The sequence below is a fragment of the Prosopis cineraria genome, unplaced genomic scaffold, assembly GCF_029017545.1.
Source record: "Prosopis cineraria cultivar Desert tree isolate PC_DT_omini unplaced genomic scaffold, ASM2901754v1 PC6, whole genome shotgun sequence".
In the NCBI taxonomy this organism is placed as follows: domain Eukaryota; kingdom Viridiplantae; phylum Streptophyta; class Magnoliopsida; order Fabales; family Fabaceae; genus Prosopis; species Prosopis cineraria.
In genome coordinates, this window is record NW_026555337.1 from 19,819,817 (window position 1) to 19,841,857 (window position 22,041).

General features: G+C 30.1%; 1 protein-coding gene across 1 annotated transcript; it reads left to right on the plus strand.

Annotated features, from left to right (window-relative positions):
* The first annotated feature begins 7,997 nt into the window (after nt 1-7,997).
* LOC129312411 (uncharacterized) lies at nt 7,998-15,529 on the plus strand. The gene is made up of 14 exons (XM_054955035.1): nt 7,998-8,384; nt 9,521-9,654; nt 9,753-9,902; nt 10,014-10,128; nt 10,274-10,568; nt 11,407-11,620; nt 11,799-11,888; nt 12,015-12,270; nt 12,416-12,528; nt 13,224-13,322; nt 13,422-13,469; nt 13,581-13,691; nt 14,536-14,626; nt 15,257-15,529. Exons 1-14 carry the CDS (start codon nt 8,132-8,134, stop codon nt 15,355-15,357), a joined length of 2,070 nt encoding a protein of 689 aa, XP_054811010.1. The 5' UTR covers nt 7,998-8,131; the 3' UTR covers nt 15,358-15,529.
* The last annotated feature ends 6,512 nt before the right edge of the window (nt 15,530-22,041 follow it).

Below are 22,041 nucleotides of genomic sequence, written 5' to 3' on the forward strand. Positions count from 1 at the left end.
GACCAATGGATTTTATAGTACAGAAATAAACTACTAAAAGAACAAACCAAAATTTGGGACGTATCTTTTTTACCTTAAAAATTTGTAATGTGTTAGCTTTAATATTTTGTGGAACATAAAGCAGAAGAATATTACTATCATAATAGACCTAAAAGAATATTTATATTTTTGTTTATAAAAAAAGAATAGTTATATTTTTACCGTAACCAACCTAAAAATAAAAAATATCATTATCATAACAAACTTGAACAGGTAAATAAATAAAGAAGTATAGATATTAATAAAAATAAATTTTAAAAATAATTAAGTTTTGCAATTAAATTTTTTCAAGATAGTTTGAAAAAAATAGATTTTGTGATTCAAAAAAACATTTAGATTCTGAAATAATTAGTTATTATCGGTTTAAATACCAAATTTGTTTTCAGGCCGGACCGTACTTATACATTAAAAAAAAAAATAGTGACCAATCGTGTCAGAATTATCTCCATTAAAAAAACATCTATAAGCAATCAAACAACAACAAAATATTTGACCAAAATGATTTTTTTTTTACCAGCAACCAAAATGATTTTTTATTTACTACTCTTACTGCAAATCAATTAACATAATAATTAATATTGAGTTCAAGTGTTCAATGCTAACTGACAGATAGTACAGAATTAAAAATGGTTCATACCTGCCAAAGGAACAATATGCAGGCGTAAACCAAGGTTATCAAAATCATGATTTTAAATAATCTCATTAAAGCAATATAAACTTGTACTTTAAACTCATAATGTAAAAATTGTAAGAGTTTACCTTCTCAAAATGAAATATAACGCTAAATATATAAATTAAAATTGCTAGTAAAAATATTGATTATTTGTTTACCTTAATCATGATTAAAGAAGAACTTATTACTTGTTAATAAACAATCAAAATATTTTTAAAATAGTGTTAATATTTAATAATAAATCAGAAAGCCTATTGGTTTATTTGAGTTAAAATAATCATAATTATGTTAAAAAAAATTATACAAATAATAGCAAATAACTAAAAAATGTCTGTGAAGAATAGTAAATAAATATTGATAACTTTATTTTATGTTATATTATATATATATATATATATATATTGTATTGATGGTACTTTTGCTTGAATTATTAAAAGTTGACAGCATGGAAAAAATAATAGAATTTATACATAAATAACATTAAGACCATTTAAAAACAGATATATGTTTTTCAATTCATATCATACTAAAATTTCAGATTTATTAACGAAATACAATTTTTAATTTATTTGGTTTTTTGCTGTAAGTTTTGTCTGCTAACAATGTCATTATATTATAAATGTCAAAAATATAATTATATATATATATATAATTCCCGTTGAAAAATATAACATATTTTTAACAATAGTCAAAAATAGTAGAAATTATAGAAAATGAGAATAAAAGGGCTAGTTTTTTATATTATCTTAATAAATATTTTCTAAAAAAAGATTTATTTTGTAGAAATTTTATAAAAAATATATATTGTTTTATTATGTTTTGTTACAATAATAAAAAATATTTATTTTATTATATCATCCTGGATCTTTATTTATTAAAAATAATTTATTATTTAATTATTTTTAAATTTTATAATATTTTGTGTATCACTATTTTTTTATGGCATTCTTTCATACCACACCAGATTATTTTCAGAAATTATTTAAAATAAATTTTTAAAATAATAAAAAATATAGTTTTTAAAATTCTGATTATTTTAAAAAATTTAAACAAATATCATGAAATTTTACGAAAGAGATTTTCTTTGAAGAATAAATGATTTTTTTCATTAAAAATGTTCTTTTTTTTTCTTTCCCTCCTAAAAATAAGAAGATAATTTTTTTTTGCAAACAAGTCAATAAAGAATTACGTATTCAAAAAATTAGTTTTATTTTAAATAATAAATAATAAAAACATTTTAAAAAAATAAAATCAAATAGGCATGATTTCTCTGAATTTAACATATATGTATGTTTTACTATTCATTTGAGAAAGGCTTGTCATGTGTTTGTATAAAATATTGATGTTTTACATTAAAATACTATATGCTATTATTCCCTCTGTTAAAAAATATAAGACAATTTTAATAAAATTTCACCTCCAATAAAGTTATTACCTACTTTTAAATTAATAATCTTTTTATATTTATCCTTATTAAACACGTTACAATAAATATAAAGTCATTCATCAATAATCATCATTTTTAAAAAAAAGCAATGATTATACCTCAAAAGATTAAAAATGCTCTATATTTTTAAATATTCAACTCCTCAAAAAATGTTTTATATTTTTAAACGAGGAGAGTATATATATATATATATATATATAATTGGTTATCATGCAATGAAACTTTGAAGAACAGTCCACGATAAAAGAAAAATTGCATTCAAGTCTTATAGAATGAAGTTTATTACTAAGAGGTTTCACGAATCTCATAAAATACTCTCAAGCTTTAAATCCTGCATATTGACAACTTAATTTGAAGCATTGACAATTGGGCAACATCCGTTTATAATGTACAGGATTTGAGGTTTGAGAGTATTTTATAAGATTTATGGGATCTCTCGATAATAAATTTCCTTCCCTAGAATGTAATTTTCCCACAATATAAAATTCTTGCAAAATGAGAAGGGTTCCTTTATTGTTGTACAACAAGGAAAGATGTATGATTTTTATTATTATACTTCACATTTAACAGTAACCATGTTCATTTTTTATTCAAGGACACAACAGCAATCCTCATCCCCGAAATTGCTCTTCTTCATCTTGAAAATCACTTTTTTTCTGTGTTCCACTTTAATGCAAGGTGTTTTAGGTTCTATCTCTCTAAAGCCCAAAAATGGGTTTAGGGATCGGGTTAGATGGGTGAGTGTTGGACATCAAGGTCGTGTGAACTATTAGGCCAATGAGGTACTCACTTCAAACCTTCAAAAATATTTGTCTAATATCATTGGTCATTATTTTCTCGGTTAAGTATTAATGTTAACTATATATTTTTCTTTGAAAATGGAAGTTTTGCTTAAAAAGAAAAAACACTAGTTATGATCTTAAATATCGGCTATACCATAGGTGTTTGTTCTTCTTTTATTTTTTATTTTAAATTATAATTGTTTTAATTTTTTATAGATTTGAAGTGGCAAAAAATGTTAAATAGAAAACTTGAATATTGTTTTAATTAATTGAAAAAATAATATGAAAATAAATGAATGATAATATATTAGGCCTCTTAAATAATTTTGTGTTTTGTGTATTAGGTAAGTAAGTGTTGCATGTATACCCCATCTTATGGGAAGAGTTTAGCTAGTTAGGGGGGAAAAAAATTAAAATATAACTTTTTTCATTCTATTTTCCTATTTATTACATTTCCATTTTTTTTTTTTGCATCGAATGGACACAAAATTAAGAGAAAATGGCAATACTAAATGCTGCGCAAAGCTATTATGCAAGACTGCCCAAAAAAGTCCTACTCAGCTGCACGTCTAAACCAAAGGTTTCCATTGGAAGATTGACTTGAGTACACTTACTATGAATGTCTCATGTGGCTTAGTGATAAATGTTTAATTTAATTAAATAGCTGCTGTTGCAAATTTTGTCATATAATACTTAAAATTTTTTTAGGTGAATAGTAATACAAGGAGTATTCTTATTGTTAAGATTATTTTGAATTTTTAAAAGAAAATGTATCTTGATAATTGTCAAGTATTAATGAAATTTAAGGGCTATAAATAAGACACTCATTAAGTTATTATATTTAAACCACTCACCATACCCAAATTCAACATGATATCTGCAAGCCGTACCACTACAAATGCGAGGCAATTCTATTTCCCAGTCCACCTCCTCAAAGATCATATTCTCCTGTTTGATTATAATTAAAATATGAACTTTTCTCATTCATATTGACAACAAGGAATGAACTTCATTTTCTTCCAGACTTGATCACTGCTTTTTTCCACTGCTATTATTGTTCCATTCAATCATTCACAAATATGAAGAAGGTAACAAATCAAGCCTTTATGCATGTGCCTACTTTACGTCAATGTTTCTAAGAGAAAAAGATCTGAATTGGATAGCCAAGTATTAAAGCCTTCACGTGAAATATGAAAAATCATCTTTGGATTTATGTATACCCTCCAAGCTTCCATTTCATACAAGTGTATGCTTCTGCAAGAGAATGACATTGGTGTCAGTAAGATTTTATTGGCTTGGCAACATAATTGCTTAACTAATTCCTTGTTCCAAATCCGTGGAGAATGCAACAAAAGATTTGCAACATGATATTATTAGTCTCACATTAGGACACCTCACATGTGAAGTGAATTTTATAAGTTTGAAGGTCTTTTTTACCTAAAATGATAGTTTTTTGAGAGGGGATTTTCCCTTGAACTTGTACTCAATAGGGCTATACATGAGTAGAACAAGCTAGGATCTTTGCTTAAAGTATGAACTAGTTTTGCCCGTGCGAGATGCCCAAGCATTTTGGACTGGGCAGCATTAGGTGGGGCCTTGGTGATGGTTTAAAGAAAGAAAGAAAGAAATTTATTAGTAAAATCAATTATAAATTAATTAATATAAAAAAGAGGAGCATCCAAAAAAAAATACATGATGAAAACTGGAACAGAACAAAAAGAGGAGCATCTAGAAAGAAAAAAATACTTGATCTCATCAAAATAAACAAAAGGAGGAACATGTGGAAAAAAATACAAAAACAATTATAAATTAATTAATATATGCCATAAAGTAAGGAGAAAAAAGAAGAAAGAAATCTACTTGTGAAATAAAATAAAGAAAGAAAGAAAAGCTATGAAGACTTAAACAAAATAAAATATCATTATGAACTTTAATAAGGATGGTTTATATATGTAATTTTTTTTAATAAAACCTCATTTTCAATGAAAGGAGTCAAGGATTATTTGTTTTTTTAGAAGTGCTCTCTTATCTCATTGACTAAGTGCGAATTTTAACATTAACCTTTGATATATAAAAAAATAGGATATTATAAATATATATTGTTCGAGTAGGGGGCATGCCTTGTCTCTTGACCAACTGTGCTAGGCCGAACATGCCCAAATCCTTTCGGGCTACTTTTCTTTTTCTTGGGCTGTGTTGAGCAAATTTTTATCGAGCTTGGCTAGGCATCAAGGCTATAGTAATAGTCTTAATGCTCATAATTAACATTGATGCTTTCATTTAAAGATCAATACTATAAAGGGAACTACTTACAACTAGTTTTTACTTGTAGGAGGTCAAGTAAAGTGTTGCAGGATAAAGCTACCAGGAATGTCTACTCTAAAATAAGATAGCATTATTATGAGTCTCACATCAAGTGAAACTTCCCTTACTCATATATTGAATTTATGTCATTTTAAATAATAACATTATCAAAAAATTCAAATTTTTTTAAAATAATAATTATATCATGGTAGAAAATGTTTATAATAGTAATAGAGGGTGAAAGACATTTCTCCAAGTAAAAATAAAAATAAAATTATAAAAAAACTCAAAAAATTAATTTTTAAAATAAAAATAATAATTAAAATATAACACAAATGAGATTTAATTAGGTTATGTTAAATTAAATTGTCAATAAACCTTGTCATATTTAATTGTATTGTGGAGATCTCATGGTAAGTCTCTCTAATTTTTATACAATCAGGATCTTAGGTGCAAGTAGCATATATTATAATTCACTTTATTGTTAATACCATAACCCTCACAATATAAAAGTTACAAAAGCAAATAAAAATTCTTATGCTTCACAGAATTAAACCACCAAAGGTTTGTTAAAGCCTATCCTAAAAAATATTGCGTGTAAGGTTTATGTACCAATAATAATCTACCCACTTTTATTCGCAATTAATGTATAATATGATTCATACAATTCATTACCATAAACATATCATCTTAAAAGTTAAAACGTCGCATCGCTGCCCCAAAAAAAAAAAAAAACATCACATCGCTGCCCGGGATAAATTCCAGGACAATGAAAGAAGACACTAAAAGAATTAATTAATTTAAATTACCATAATAGCCAAATTTTAGGAATGTGTCAGTTTGTTTTTAATTTTACAATTTTATTTTGATAAATTTATAACTTATATTTTAAAGTTTAATAAAAAATAAACTTATTTATTTTTTAATCGTGTTAAATTTTAAAAAATAATTTGCAATAGCAGAACTTATAAATTCTTAAAATTTAACACTTGAGACTTAATTTGAATTAATTGATACCCTTAAACTTCTCCATCATTTTTCCTAAATTCTAGTTGAACACGATAATAAGAAATAATTACTTGAAAAAATTGGTGAAAAGGATCAAGTTGAAAGAGAAATTGTGGCCACTAAATATTTTATTTATTAAATATTTTGAATAAATGACCAAAATGCCTCTCTATTTAAACTAAGAAAATTGAAAAAGAAATTGTTGCCTATTCAACAAGTGCACGTTAAGTCATATCTTTTGTATTTCAAGCCAGAAGCTTTGCACCTAAATCAAAAGTCTTGCATCCCTAATCAAATCCCAAATCCCTTACACCCAAACCAAAAGCCTTGCACCTAAAGGCAAATCCCTTGCACCTAAGCTAGAAGCCTCACATCCCAACAAGAAATCTTGTACTTTAAGCCAAAATTCTTACATCTTTTGATTATTGAGTTTACATGTAATCTTTAATGATTAAATATAATCAAGGGGTGTTAAATTTTTCCTACAATCCTTTAACTGTTGGCAGGAGCTCTGGCAAGCGCATTATCAACTGTTGGAGGAGTGGCCGAGCTCCAGTCACAGGTTGTTGGAACTCCAGTGACTGAATTTTGTGCCTTTTTCTTAATTTCTTTTTAATTAACATAGAGGGTATTTTAATCATTTGATCAAATTATTTTATGAATAAAATAATTTTTGTTACCCAAAAAAAATATTTTTTTTTGATTGCGATACAACACGTTAAAATGATATATAAATAATATGGATGAAATATACATATTATAGTCACTTGTTCCGATTGGGCAACCCAACTTTGGCTCCCTTAAAATCTTAAGCTTATTCCGCCTCACTGTCCAACAACACTAGGCATATGATTGATATTGATGCAGAGATACTTCACATTCTTCTCACTCCTAATACCGCCGTTTTGTTTTTTTCCCCCTCAATCCAAATCATGACTGAGGTACCCAGAAAAACCCCAATTATGCAGTTATTTTAAATCGGGAGAATTGTTTGAAAAGACTTGATTGAAACTAAAATTGTGTCCAAAGACTAAAATAAGTTGAAGTATCAAGCTTATTATTTTATTCATAAAATAATTTGATCAAATAATCAAAATATCCATCTATGTTAACTAAAAAGAAATTAAGAAAAAGATACAAAATTTGATTGCCAAATTCGGCCACTCCTCTAATAGTTAACAGTGTGTTTGCCAGAGCTCCAGCTTGCACGTGAAGGATTATTGAAAAGTGTCGCCAGAAAAATTTAACACCCCTTAATTACATGTAAACTTAACAATTAAAAGGTGCAAGGATCTTAATTTAGGGTGCAAGACTTTTAATTTTAATACAAGGCTTTTGGCTTAATTGTAAAGATATGGCTTAAGATGCACGTCTTTGACAGGCAACCTTGTTGTTTTCTCCTCTAATTTTGTGGGTTTTAATGGAGGGCAATTTTGATTGTTTGTTCGGATTGTTTAATGAGTAAAATATTTAGTTTAATCCTTAAATTTAACTTGATTTTTAGGTATAATTTCTTTTTCAGCTTGGTCCTTTTCATTAATTCTCCCTAATTATTTTTCATTTGTAATTTAAAATTCAAATGTTTTTGCATTGAAAATTTTCATTTTCGGTGTTTTTTAATTTTTTTTTTCCCCCTCATCAGGCAAGAGATCCTGAAGGCATTTCTGGCGCCGCAACAAAAGTCAGCTGTCGTGGAGCATTGTGGTCAACATAAACCTGAACTGAAATGGTGAGGGCCCAGTCTCGATTTTTCTTCACCATAAACAAATTCCCGCAAAATACACAGCCTCAAATCCAAAATCTCTTGGCGGACGGATCCATTTTGAGTTCTTCTTAAACGATCATGATCCTCTGTTATACTTTCCTGCTGCTTTTTCCATGGCTCTCCTCACTTTCCCGCGTTTTCCTTCGCTTTCCTACTCGCCAATCGGCCGGCCCTTTTCTCAAACTCGATGCTATTGCTCCTTATCCAGGATGAGAATGACGGCAAGTAGTACCAGAGATCACAATGGTACGGCTATTCTCTGGTTCAAGCACGACCTCCGTGTCGATGATCACCCAGGCCTTGCTGCAGCATCGAAGTTTCGGGCATTGGTTCCTGTTTACATCTTCGATCGCCGGATTCTTTCCCGTGAGTGTGATTTTTACTTTCATGCGAGTGTGCTTCTCTGTGCCACCACGTTGTGTGGTGTAAAAAATATCCTCATTTCCCCGGAGTGTGGTAGTCAGAATTGAGTATGATTGGAATCTGAGACGCTTTTCAATGGATTAAAGTTGATAGGGGTTCTTATACTTGTCGGTTATTGACTGTCAAGTTCAGTTATTTTCAGTGATAAAGACGTTAGTGGAAGATCTCAATAATTCTTAAGGAATTTTGTTTGATAATTTTGGTGAAATACTATTAAGTATCAATGAAGGGGATTTAACTTTAACTTTTAACACATTGAATGAGCCTATGCAAAATGTGATAATTGAATAAACAGTCTTGTGTGCATGAGTAATTTCAATATATAGAACACTGGCTACAGTTGGCGAATGTTGAATTAACTTAAACATGAGGACCACTCAAATAATGAAGTGGTTTGAGATAACCTTCGTCTTAGTTATACCTCTCTCTGTTTCTTACTTTTGATTTTTCCCCTTTAGAAATGCGTTGTCGCAGATTGATAACTGAAGGGGTGTAGATTGTTCAGGAATTAAAATCGTAAGAAAGGTTTGCCCAATATATAGTGAGAGCTGGAATTACAGTTTTAGAAATTCTGAAGAGATGATAAATATAAGTGGGCAAGAATTCTGAGTTCTGCATTTGACATGGTTTTTTTCTTACTATTCTTGTGATTCTGGTCTTTAGATACGAGGAGTTATAATATTTGTGTTGCCCTTTATATTCATTTATTATTTTGAAACAATTTATTTAGTGTATTTAAGTAGCTAGGTTGTATGACAAATTAGTGATTTTCTTTCAACCTAAAAGTCTCAATATTATCTAATGCATTCTGTTGGAGTTCATACAAGAAAATGTCTTGAATTCTGTTGTGCAACGTGCAGCTTGTTTGAGAAAATGAAAATTTAGATATAATTGGAATACTGGCATTTAATTCCAATTATTTATAATATTGTTGTGGTAAACCTGTGAGAGAGTTGTTGAACATACAAATTACTCCTTCTTTTTGTTGCCAGTTGTATTATGCTGTCTTCACTTTAAGCAGGCAATTGCTTGCTTAAAGGTAAACAAATAAAGTATGTTCGTTTGTAATGACTGTGCAGGTTTTTCTGATGAAATGTTAGAATTGGTTCTATTTGCTGTGAAAGACTTGAAGAAGTCGTTGAAGGATCAGGGCTCTGATCTAATGATCAGGTTCGGCAATGCTGAGAGTGTTATACAAGAACTTGCAAGAGAGGTTGTTATATTTTTAGTTTGATTTATGATCCAGGCAAAAGGAGATCTTCAAGCACTCATCAGTTCATTTTGTTAAATCCATAACCGAGGATACAACAGGTGAAAGCTACTTGTGTATTTTTGGAAGAGGAGGTAGAGTATGAACTACGCTTAATGGTGGATGTTGTCAAAGAGAAGTTGAAATCCATGATAATTCCGGAGGGTAGCCTGAGGATTGAAATGTGGCAAACTCCATTTTATGACATAAAGGTAATTTGTAATTATATTTGCCTTGTTCATTGGAATGGTTGCTTCTTTAAAATGTTGAGTTGATTTTGAATTATAACCTGAGTAATTCAGTCATTATTAATTGTTTCTCAGAGTTTGCAAAATCTTCCTTCATCATATGAAGCCTTTATGAAACTCCAATTACCAATAACTACACCAGTTCAGCTATCCAAGTTGCCTGCAGCTGAAATGGAACTGGACTGGGGTGGTAAGTTCTTTGTTTGTGGACTTTTAATGGTTCTGGTTCCTTGTATTCTTCTTTGTAAGATTATAATTAACTGTTTTCTGACATGCATAATTTCCTTCTCTTTATTGTGGGGCCTAACTTCTGTGAATATTGTTCATTACACTAGGTCCTCTTCCCTTATGTGATGATATAAAGGAATTCATGGGTATCAATCCAAAATCGAATTGGACTCAAATCAAGGAGACATCTGCTGAAACTTTACTGCAGAGGAAAGAGTTAATGACTAGCCATAGCAGTGACAGAAGTTCAAGTTTCAAGGACATGAAAGCAAGAACAGTGCATCAATCAGTTTTTATCACGCAGAAAGGAAATGTTGTTGGGGGTGGAACAAACAATGTATTAAATGCATTGGCTGCATATTTACGATATTTGGAGGGGACAGCTCGAGATGACTGGCAAGAGTATGTAGTGACTGTCACTTCTTACAATATTCTTTACTAGATGTTGAGTTTTAAGTTGAGGTTGGAAGAGAAACAAAACTCAGAAGTACATCTTGTGCTTTTTCATGAATTTTAGTTGCATTACCTAAGAATTTGAAGCGAGGTCTGATATTCTGGTTCATATCTTCTCTGCTACTGATATGTTTTCTTTGATTCTGTATACTACCCAATCATCATTTTGTCCAAAGTGGCATCAATAGTCCATCTCATCGACAATCGTAGTTGTGCTTGCTTGAATTTTCCCTAAAATTTACTAGTCCTAAGATCCTATTCTTTCCAGTCCTATTGACAAATCACAATAACCAAACTGCCACTGAGTTGACCCTAAGCCCATCTAACCTACGGGTCTTTCCTTGTCACGGATTCAATAAATCTTCACATCAGCTGATGTAAACCCTTTGATTCACCCTTGAAATCCTGATTTTCAGTCGACAAACCCCTAATGCTGTTGCTATCCTGCATTAATTTTTCCTCATCCATAAATTGCCATCAGAATCTAGTGGAAACTGGATTGCATTTTCTTGTATCCATAAATTTTAACTTTCTAAGTTGCCAACCAAATACTTATGGAATGTTTTACTGTATTGAAATAAAAAACTTGTACTGTTGGTGATAAGAAATTGGTTTCATTATTTTCATTTACACTCTTTAATAAAATAAATATTTTGTAATATGTATTAAGTATTGGATGAATTTATCTTTTGTTATGTTTAGATTCTGAAGAGCTTATATTGAAGTGTAATTTGTCATATAAAAATTATTGCATGTTTAAATTGTTCTTTAAACTTAATTTGTGCAGGGTACATGAAAAAGTACGTGCTGCTGAAAGTCGCGATGGAGCATCATTTATTGGACTCTTTAGTGCTGCCTTGTGTCTTGGCATTATATCTAGAAGAAGAGTGCATTTTGAAGCTATCAAATATGAGAAAGAGCGAAATGCAGGATTTATTTCTCCTTTTGGATATTCAGCAGCCACAATTGCAGCAGCAGTTGATGCTGTGTGTTCAATGGAGGTGCTAAATTTTACCATTAGGCCATGTTATGAATTTCTTGACTTGGTTCTCCCCCCCCCCCCGGGGGGATGAATTAATCTTTCTTATATGTGAATTGTTTTGTCTGGATGTTTTCCTTGACGTTTGAACATATGAGATAAGAGAATGAAAATGTTTTCTTATTTTATTTTGGTTTCAGTGGTATTGGCTTATGGCGCTACGAAGTCAGGTAAATAGTCATGGAATGCATTCAAGACGGATATGGAGATGGAATGGTTACCTTATTCAGGTCTACAATTCTTTCGGAGTCCACTAGTTTCTATATTTTCTTGTTCATGTAAGGCATTGGAAATTCTTGGTCCACCTTAAATATGGATAAATTAAATCCAATATTGTTTTATCTTTGTTTTATCAGTATACAGTTGCTGGTGAAGAAGGCCCTGCCGTTCTCCTTGTGCATGGTTTTGGTGCTTTCTGGGAGCATTACCGTGACAACATACATTTTGTAGCTGGAGCTGGAAATCGGGTATGGGCGATCACATTGTTAGGATTTGGCAGATCGGAAAAGCCAAATATAACCTACTCTGAGGTTTTGTGGGCTGAACTGTTGAGAGATTTCATTGTTGATGTTGTGGGTGAACCAGTCCACCTTGTTGGTAACTCAATTGGTGGTATGTTTTAAGCATACACGGGGACACCTTGTAGACAAAATGCTGTCATCTTCCGCACATACATGCTACTTTAAATGAATTGCATCCGTCTATTCTAATTTTTGTTGGTGGGTTGGTTTCTTAATTGTTTCTGCTTTCTATCCAGGTTATTTGACTGCTATTGTTGCTCGAAGTTGGCATGCTTTGATCAAATCTATTGTCCTGATTAACAGTGCAGGCAATATCATTCCAGGATACAAGTCGGTGCCACTATCAAAAGTATGGGTCTCTGAGAATGAGTGAAATTCTATATTAATATGTGAGATAGAATATGATAATGTTTTCAATTGTTTTGTCAAAAAATCTTAAAATTCATTCATAATGCTATGGTTTTTTTTTTTTTTGGGCCAATCATAATGCTATGGTTAAATCAGCCATTTTTCAACGTGTTATTTGCTTATCATAAATGCACCTTTGTTATACAAATTAGCAGAAAAAAAGCACCATTGTTATCCACCTGGGTTTTCTTAAATATGATCCCATAGAGAATAAATTTTTTCACAAAAGAATATCTTAACCCATTGTGACAGGATTGCTTTCTTGATTTGAAATCATTACACATCTTTTCAAGATTTTGATTTAAAAAAAAAAGAAAAGAAAAGAAAGAAAACTATAATCAAAGAACAAGATGAAGTGATGGATTTCATCATGATTTTGTTGTTATCGTGAATGAGTAGAACCCTTCAAAAGTGCTTCATATAACAGTAAATTGATCTTAAAATTTGTTTTTTATTGATTCACATTGTCCTAGATTATCATCAAATGTAAGATTTACATCATGCCCTACTGGGTTTTTAAACTTTCTCCAATCTGTTCTTCTGCTATGGTTCTACAATGTTGATTATAACTTATGGAGCAAAATTTTTGGATTAATTCATTTAGAAGCAATACTTAATTGATATATAAATTTTCAGGATAGACAAACTTCTGGGGCCTTCTGGTTGGGTTCTCGCCTTCTTCTATTCTACCTGAGGCTAAGAATTGAAGACCTAGTTAAGAAGTACTATCCAACAGTAAGCTTGCTTTTGTTACGGATTTTCTGAATTTGATATATTGGTATTCTTTTTTGGTCTTGATGAAGGTGTCTGATCGTCTGGCATTTTATTTTGCAGAGAATAGAGAGAGTCGATAATTGGCTCATAAATGAAATGCTTAGAGCAGTATCCGTTACTTATACAATTTGCTTTTTATTTTTGTTGTGTTTAGTTTTTTTTTTTTAATATTCTTATGATGTGCACGTCTGAATCTGTTATCCTTGACATGTGTGTTAGTCATATGACCCTGGCGTGCCTGTGGTCCTGGAAAGTATCTTCAGTTTCAATCTTTCCATCCCTCTGAACTATCTTCTTGAAGATGTTAAGGAGAAGGTTTTGATTATACAGGTATTCTGACATTGAGATATACTTTTGGTGGCTTAAGTGTATTTTTAGACCTCTAACTTCATATAAAATTTCATTTTAATAGGATTATTTTTATAAAGTATCTTTTCAGTCTTCTAACCTTAACATTGTTAGTTTTAAATGATTATTTTTTGTGCCAAATATTATTATTTTAAAAATATTAACTTAATACATCAACATTTAAAATTGTTTGTTAACATTTAAAAGTTTAATGTAGGAATTTTTTATTGATAAAATTAATTGTGTTAGGGTTAAAAGATTGAAAAAGCACTTTATAAAATGAAGAGATTAAAATAAAATCTTGTATAAAGTTAAAAAACTAAATACACTTTGTCAATATTTAAAAGTTTAATGGGTGCTTTAGCCCAATTTGGGCCATACCTTGAAATATGAAAAAGAAGGCTTAAATACACTTTGTTCTTACTAGTTTGGTAAATGCTTCAATGAGTTTTCCTTATTGAAAAATCATATTGCTTTCATATCTTTTTATATTTACATTATTGAATGAAAATTTGACGATGAGTTTTACAAGTTGTTGACTTAATCAGCGATTTATTTTTCTGATGTGGTTTAGTAACAAGTTTGGTGTCCTTGTATTATGTTAGATCTAGTGTTAGTCTTGAAGGAAATATGAAATAGGGTCAAAATTGAATCATTTTAGGCAACACTGCATGCTTTTTAATTAGGTGGACCAATCGACCCAAAAAAAAGAAGAATTGGGTGGACCGAATTAAAGCCAGCAGAGACCAAAAGTCTAAACTACCATGTTATGTTATAAATTTACCTTGTTTGGTCTCTCTCCTGTTAATGATTTCCTTATTGTTAGGGAATGAAAGATCCACTTTCTGACTCTAATTCCAAGGTGGCCATGTTCAAAGAACATTGTGATGGAGCTATGATTAGGGAATTAAATGCTGGTAAATACTACTGCTCCATTTCTATTTATAAAAAAGAAACTATTACCTTTTACTTATTTTTTTATATAAGTAAAATCACATATTTCAATAGGCATTTATTACACATTTCTTAAATCGTCCCTCATAATTTACATTAACAAAAAATAATTATTACATGCTTATATTGATTAACATAAGGCATTTTAGTTCAATTTTTTTATTTTCAAACATAATTATTATGATTAACTAGTTTTCTTAAATTATGTGATGTAATTTTTTTCTCTTATATATAAAAACGGAGGGAGTACTCTTTTCGGTCCCTATTACAAGATACTTTCAACAACTTTATTGAAATCAATGAATAACATTTAACTCATTAGATGTCTTAAAATGAATTTTTTTTAACTTTATCCCTATTAAAAAGAGAGAGAGATACACAGTATATGATAAGTTATAAAATTAAATTTACAACAGGGATAAAATTACAAAATGGTAATAAATAATCCTATGTTCTTTATATTAAAGATTAATTTTTTTTATTTTAAAGATGCCTTGTAATAGGATTAGAGGCAGTATCTTAAACATCAAATGCTTCTATTTTAGCTAAAATTCCTTGAGCCATATTGCTATGATTTTCTTTTGATATGACAGGCCATTGTCCTCATGACGAGGTGCCGGAACAGGTGAATCCCATCATTTGTGAGTGGATTCTACGTATGGAAAGTAAAATTTTAGCAAACTTTCCGTTGTAGTATTCACTTGTGGTGCCCTCTTAACTGTATATATTGATTGATTTTTACTTTAAGATTCTTGTGTAGATTTGGTGTTTATGCACCAAACCTTTACTCTGTAGATTAAATTGAGTCTTTATGTTATTACTGTGGGAAGATCACTTTTCAATGAAATGAAATTCATTTCTGACAAGTCCCCGCCCTCTTCCTTTCCTTTTGGGAAAGTTAATTTGCAAGTCCTCATAGTTTTTCTTAAATTTAAATTATATTCTTATAATTTATTTTATTTTAATCAAACCCTTATTTATTATTAATTCATGAAGGTTAAAATTAATAATAAATTATCAACATTCCCAAAAAAAAAAAATTACTCTCGAAGATTGTAACAAATTTGATTTAATACTTTGGCTGAAATTGAAAAGAAAATTTTATTTAATTTACACATTTACTTTTTTTTAAATTTTTTTATGAAATTTCATATATATAAAAATTATTTAGAAGACAACTGGATTATATAACTTTTGAATTATAAAAATTATGTAATTAAGTCAACATTTTAATAAAAGTTCTTACTTTTTTAAGAGGAAAAATTTAAGAATTTTAATTTCATGGATTAGAAAATATAATGATCAAATTATAAGGACTTGATTTGAATAACATTAATTCCAATGATCTAATTTAAAATTGAAGAAACTAAGGATTTTTGCATATTTTTCCTTTCTTTTTTAATGCCTTTTTTTTTCCCTTTTTTATTTTATTTTATTTTATTAATTCCATGCGAATTAGAGTTGCACATGTTACAAGTTGCCAATCCATCTTGGTACTTAATAAAGCTTTCGTTTTAAGAATTAGCTTGTGATTTCTCATTCCCTTGTGAAAAATGTGTGCATATTTCTCGTTTTAATAAAGCATTCCCTTGGTACTTAAATTATAATTTTAAATTTAATTTCAATGATCTAATTTAAAATTGAAGAAACTAAGGATTTGTGCATATTTTTCCTTTCTTTTTTAATGCTTTTTTCCCCTGTTTTATTTTATTTTATTTTATTAATTCCATGCGTATTAGAGTTGCACATATTACAAGTTGCCAATCCATCATGGTACTTATTAAAGCTTTTGTTTTAAGAATTAGCTTGTGATTTAAAAAATGTGAAGATTTCGTGTATTTGGCTATCACTTGACAAAAACCCAGAAATTCAAGCTACACAACAGGAACCAAAAATTGAAACTGCACGAGCTTATGGATTGAAGCTGCAACCCCAGAAATTGAAGCCAATGATCACGAATTGAAGGACCCAGAATTGAACCCTTGTGTATATCTGAACAAAAATTAATTAAAAAAATGCCTGGGCAAAACACACAAGACCCAGAACAAGAGCTTACAATTCGAATGAGTGAGCGACGAATGAAGCTTCATGGATTGAAGGTACCTAGAACACAAGCGCAAAGAACCAAACACAAGCAGTGAATTCAAATGAAGGATAAAGGCTTGTAGGTTGAAGTAGTGAACATGAGCACGAAGAACCTAGTGAACACTAACCCTGTAACCCAGAAAGAAAGGAGAAGCTTTGGAACATGACCACAAAGGGTTTTAATTTGGGTGGTGGCTGTTATGCAACAGAGAATTCAAATGCCACGCAGAGGCAGTGAAGTGTGAGGAATAGAATGTGAAGTGTTATTGTTTTGAATGAAAACTGAAATGCATTACTAACCAAAACTAACCAACAAAGTAGAAGTAATAAAAAAAAACAAAAGGCAAGACAAACATATCCTCTTTTATCATCCTCCACTTCTGAATCTGGACATGGATGATAATTAAAGAAGCAAAAGTTAACATAATAAGTTTGCTAGATAATCAGCAATGCTATTTTAGTTCTTATACGCATGATTAAATTCAATCTAACTCTCTATAAAAAAGAAAAACCTAGCTTGATCAACAATATTCTTAAAAGGATAGGTGGCATCGCAGCCATGTGAAGTTTTATTTCAAAAAGACTTTTTAAACTGGTTGTATAAAACAATTAGTCTAAAATGTAATTGAAAATGTAATTTTTTAAATTTTTATTTCTTTCAAGATAGGTTAAAATAATCAATTTAAAAAGTAATTTATTAATTTAGTATTCAGAAAAAAGTAAGTCTTTTTAAAACCAATTATAAGAACAACTGGTTTAGAAAGTAAAAAGTAAAAAAAAAAAAAAAACTTTCCAAACCAGTTGTCAATTAATTAGGTTTAGAAAGCACAAAAATTAAATTCTGAGAAAAAAAGATATTTTCTAGAACAGTTGTTCTATAAAACATTTTAAAGACCAGTTGCTGTAGGAATCAATTTTAAAAGTTTGATAGATACGCCTATTATTTACAAAAAGGTCACTTCTTCTACGTGAACATCAATTATTTTCGAGATACAAGGATGAAGTAATTGTTAAACCTTGATAATCCGTCTGTTTTTTAATATTTGATTTACTATTGCATATAATATTTGGATATATATAAATATAAATTTAAATATAATATACTAAATTATTTGGGTAAATTTAACTCTGTAATAAGTCATGACATTGGATCTGGATATCAATGTTCTTATTTGGTGGTGTCAGGATAGAAGGGACTCAAAATGTATTTGGGCCACTCCAGGGTTGCATCTCGTTTTCCTTTGCACATTTGCTTGTGGTCAGACTGTGGGCTTTTACACATATAAAAAGGTGTGTGGGCTCAAGAATTCTTTCAGTCATTTTTTGGGACTTTAGTGCGATCGTTTTACTTTAATAATAATTGTTTTTTCTTGAAAAACGATTTGGTGCCAAGCTTGGAGAAGCTACTTACACAAATGGGCATTCAATATTTGTCAAAATTCAGCAAGAGATAAATGGAAACGTCTTGAGAATAAAAAATAATAGATTAAAGCACATTTTTTATCCTCAAACTATTTTACTAGAGTATTGGATATTGTTTGTGTTAAAATATAATATTTGGCCCAATTCTAATTTTTTGGGCTAAAATTCAATTTTGGCCCAAGTCCTATTTCAGGCTTCTAGATGTGAGGAAGTTGCAAGAAAACAAGGTCAGGCGATGCACCCCTATGGAAAAATGGAAGTCAAGGAAGTTATGGGAACACTAGAGATAATGGCCCTAAAAATGGAGCATGGAGTCATGTGAAAATAGCCATTTTGTGCCTGTAAAAAGAAGAAGCCACAACACATGAATATCTCAAACACCTCTCAAAGTTCAACCAATTCAACAATATTCCAATTATTTAAACATTTGGTTTGACCCATCATTTGAAAAACCGAACTTGGCCGGACCAGCGAACCAGCTGTGTGTTTTGTCTAGTTTTTTTTTTTTAAATCAGCTGCATGCCAACTTGGATAAACCCGGACGGCCTGCAAAAAATAAGGAATGACCCGCTCAAACTTATCGATTAGGTGGGTTGAACGGTTTACTTTCTTCCCTTCCTAAGGCTGTTGAACAAATGAAGAAGAAGCACTTAAGGGAAGTGAAAGATGAAGAACTAAGAAGGGGGAAAAAACAATAAGACATACTGACCCCAACCCCTAGTTGATTCACACTTAGCATGTTGAATCACTATCTGTGGTTGAATGTTGAAGTCCCTCATACAGTTCGAAACTCTGAGGAACTTCTCTGTACTTTCGTTTTCTAAAAAGGCAAATGTGAAAGCTTGAGCTCTGAGAACGAAAAGGTTGTATTTAAGAGAGAGAGAGAGAGAGAATTTGAAATAGATAATGGTACATAAATGTCATCTTGCCCAACACTTGCTAACCAAAGTTGCAATTTCCAACCAAAGCTTTTGAACATGTTTCGGCTTCTCAAATTGTTGCTTCTCAAACACATTAAGGGATTCATTTATTAGGGATAGGTCATCAAGCCACAAAATATTAGGCTGATTCATTTAGACAATATTTAAATGAATATTTATTTTTTTAAACTATATTTTTACTTTTATTTTTATTAATTTGTTGGAATTTTATATTATTATTAAATTTTTATTAGGATATTTAAGTTAAATTATTTAACTTTTTATTGGAATTGTGCTGACATGAATAAGTTTTTTTCTATATTAATTTTTTTGTTGGGTTATTTAAGTAGAACTAATAATTTTTTTATTTAATATTTGTTTTTTATATTTAAATATGAATATTTTTATGTATGTAAACTATATTATATTATTTTAATTAGGATCGGTCTGACTCTAAGTTAATCCCTAGTTGAACCACTAACTCTTGACTTACGATAATGATCGGTTTGATTTTTAATATCTTAGTTTGATCAAATCAGGCACTTCTTCCTTTAACCAATTCAATGTAGTTCCCTGAGAGCAATGTAGATAGCAGCAAATTCTGTAGCAACAACTCCAAGTAGAACATTAGCAAGCGCTTAAGTGCTTTTCTTTTAGTTTTCCGTTTTATATTTCTTATAATTTCTTTTGTATCATTATCAATATTATGTCTACTCTTACCATGCAATTCTCTCTTTTTTTTTTCCTTCTTTATGCCTTCATTTTCGTCACTTTTAAGTACTTGCATCTAGGAAAATTGTGGTAAAAGACTCCAAAAATTCACTATTTGATTTATAGGTAAAGTACATCACTATTTGAAGATTTATTTCTTTGGCATGCCCATGCACCGTAAACAAATATTTTAAATTGTTTATTAGAGCAATATTATCTTTCTAGTATTAAAATCGTTGCAATGTGCAAGCACATCATGTTTTAACTTTGAACATTAGTAGAAGTTGAAGGATTTTTTTAGTTAACTGTTGAGTTAAAAAGGCTTCATAATATACATACATACATACATACATATATATGACAATCTTGCTAATTAATATTTGTTCTGAGTTTGTACTTCTTTTAACTAATAAATACTTATTTAATAAACATTTATGACATCTTAAATACAATAACATGTTCTCTTCAGATTATAATAGAAGTCACCATTAACTAATTTACATTTCTTAAAACGAATGGGTTAAAATGTAGTATTTTTAGAAATCTTAACATCTTTCCAGTCATACCTTAAGTGAAACAAATTTACTTTTGACTTATTTAAAACACTTTTATTCATTAATTGAGTAAAGTATAATAAAGTGAAAATATAATTGGAAATATACATACACATATATAACCTATCCAATGCCTTATATTTTAAACTAAATAGGACTTCTAAAAAATGCTTTATATTGTGGTTCGGAGGGAATATTTTAGAATGAAAAAAAATAGCAAGGTACTGAATGTTCCATATTACTATATTTTAGGATGTCAGTTACTCTTCTATAAATATTTTAGGATCAAAAATAATATTGAACTCAAAGTCAATATAAAGTTAGCGATCATTGTCATTTGTCAATGTCTATTAGTTAATGAACAACACTGTAATAATTTTGATACTATTGAACAAGATACGTTAAAATAAGAGCTTTCTCTCCCCCTCCGTATTCTTCTTGGCTGGAGGGAGCTTTTCTCTTACCCCAATGCAAGCGGCGTCCCCTTCCTCAGCTTTAGTTGGGTGAGGGGACGTCCGAGATTTTTGTTTTCATGTTGATGGTTTTTTCACAATGGTGTGTTTGTTTTTTGCTGCAATAATTTGATCTGAGGATTTCATCTATGACTTCTCTTATCTTTGTGGTCGCTTGATGAGGTTTCAACTTCATCCTGACTTGGTGTCTTTGATTTGTGTTTTTGAGGCAAGGGTTCTATTGAGAACTGTCTCTTTTTCTGCTGTTTCTTTTCAAAGGATGTTTCCTGGTTATTGTTGGTGGTGTGAAATTCGAGATGCCAAACTAGGGGAATTTGTACTATCAAGTAGTGTGGCTCAGTGTATGGTCATTAGTGAGCTCTCATTTCCCTTCTTCTCCATCTGGATGGTTGGTGCCTTGCCTGTGAGTGTTTTTGTTTCTATGGGTTCTCTTATGGTGACCTTTCAATAACCAACTTTGGTTGATCCTTTGTCAGTAAAAAGGAGTGGGACCTTTAAGGTGGTTTTTTTCGAACCCTCACCCCTTATAATGGTGTCCATGTTGGTGACAATTTTTTTCTTCCTACTAATTTTGACATGCAGATGGTGGAAAAGTTTTGCTAGCAGACTTAGCGGCTATTTTCCTTCATCTTGCTGTTAGGGTTTGGTTTGTGTTTTTTGGGCTTTTATTAGTTGTTGGCCTTTTCGTTATTGGACCTTTTTTCCTGGGCTTTGTTTTCTTTGTTTTCAGCTTAAGTAAAATATGTTTGGCCAAAAAAAAAAAAAAAAAAAAAAAAAAGAAAAGAAGGATGACATTATGCTAATAAATAATTCAGGATTAAAGGGCAAAAATGTCATATAACTTTTTTTCCAAGAGCGTCTAGCATTGTAAGCCTTTTTTTAAGCTTTTTTGCACTGAAAGTTTAAAAAAAAGAGCATTTTTCAGCCCATTGATAAAAATCATAAATGTTGACCATTAAACTAAGATTTGATTAAGGATATTTTTATATTTTTCTTTTTCTTTCTTTCTGTCTTTAGTCTCTGATTTTGTTCTCCAGTAAATACTTTAATTTTTCTTCTTTCAACGATGGAAATGAAGATCAAAAAATGCAGAAACAAAAGAGGGTAAAATTATAAAATATTCTGGTTAAATTTCAGTTAACAGTCAATGTTCTCCATATTTAATAATAGGGTAAAAGTATTCTATTTTTGAACTTTCAAGACAAAAAAATGC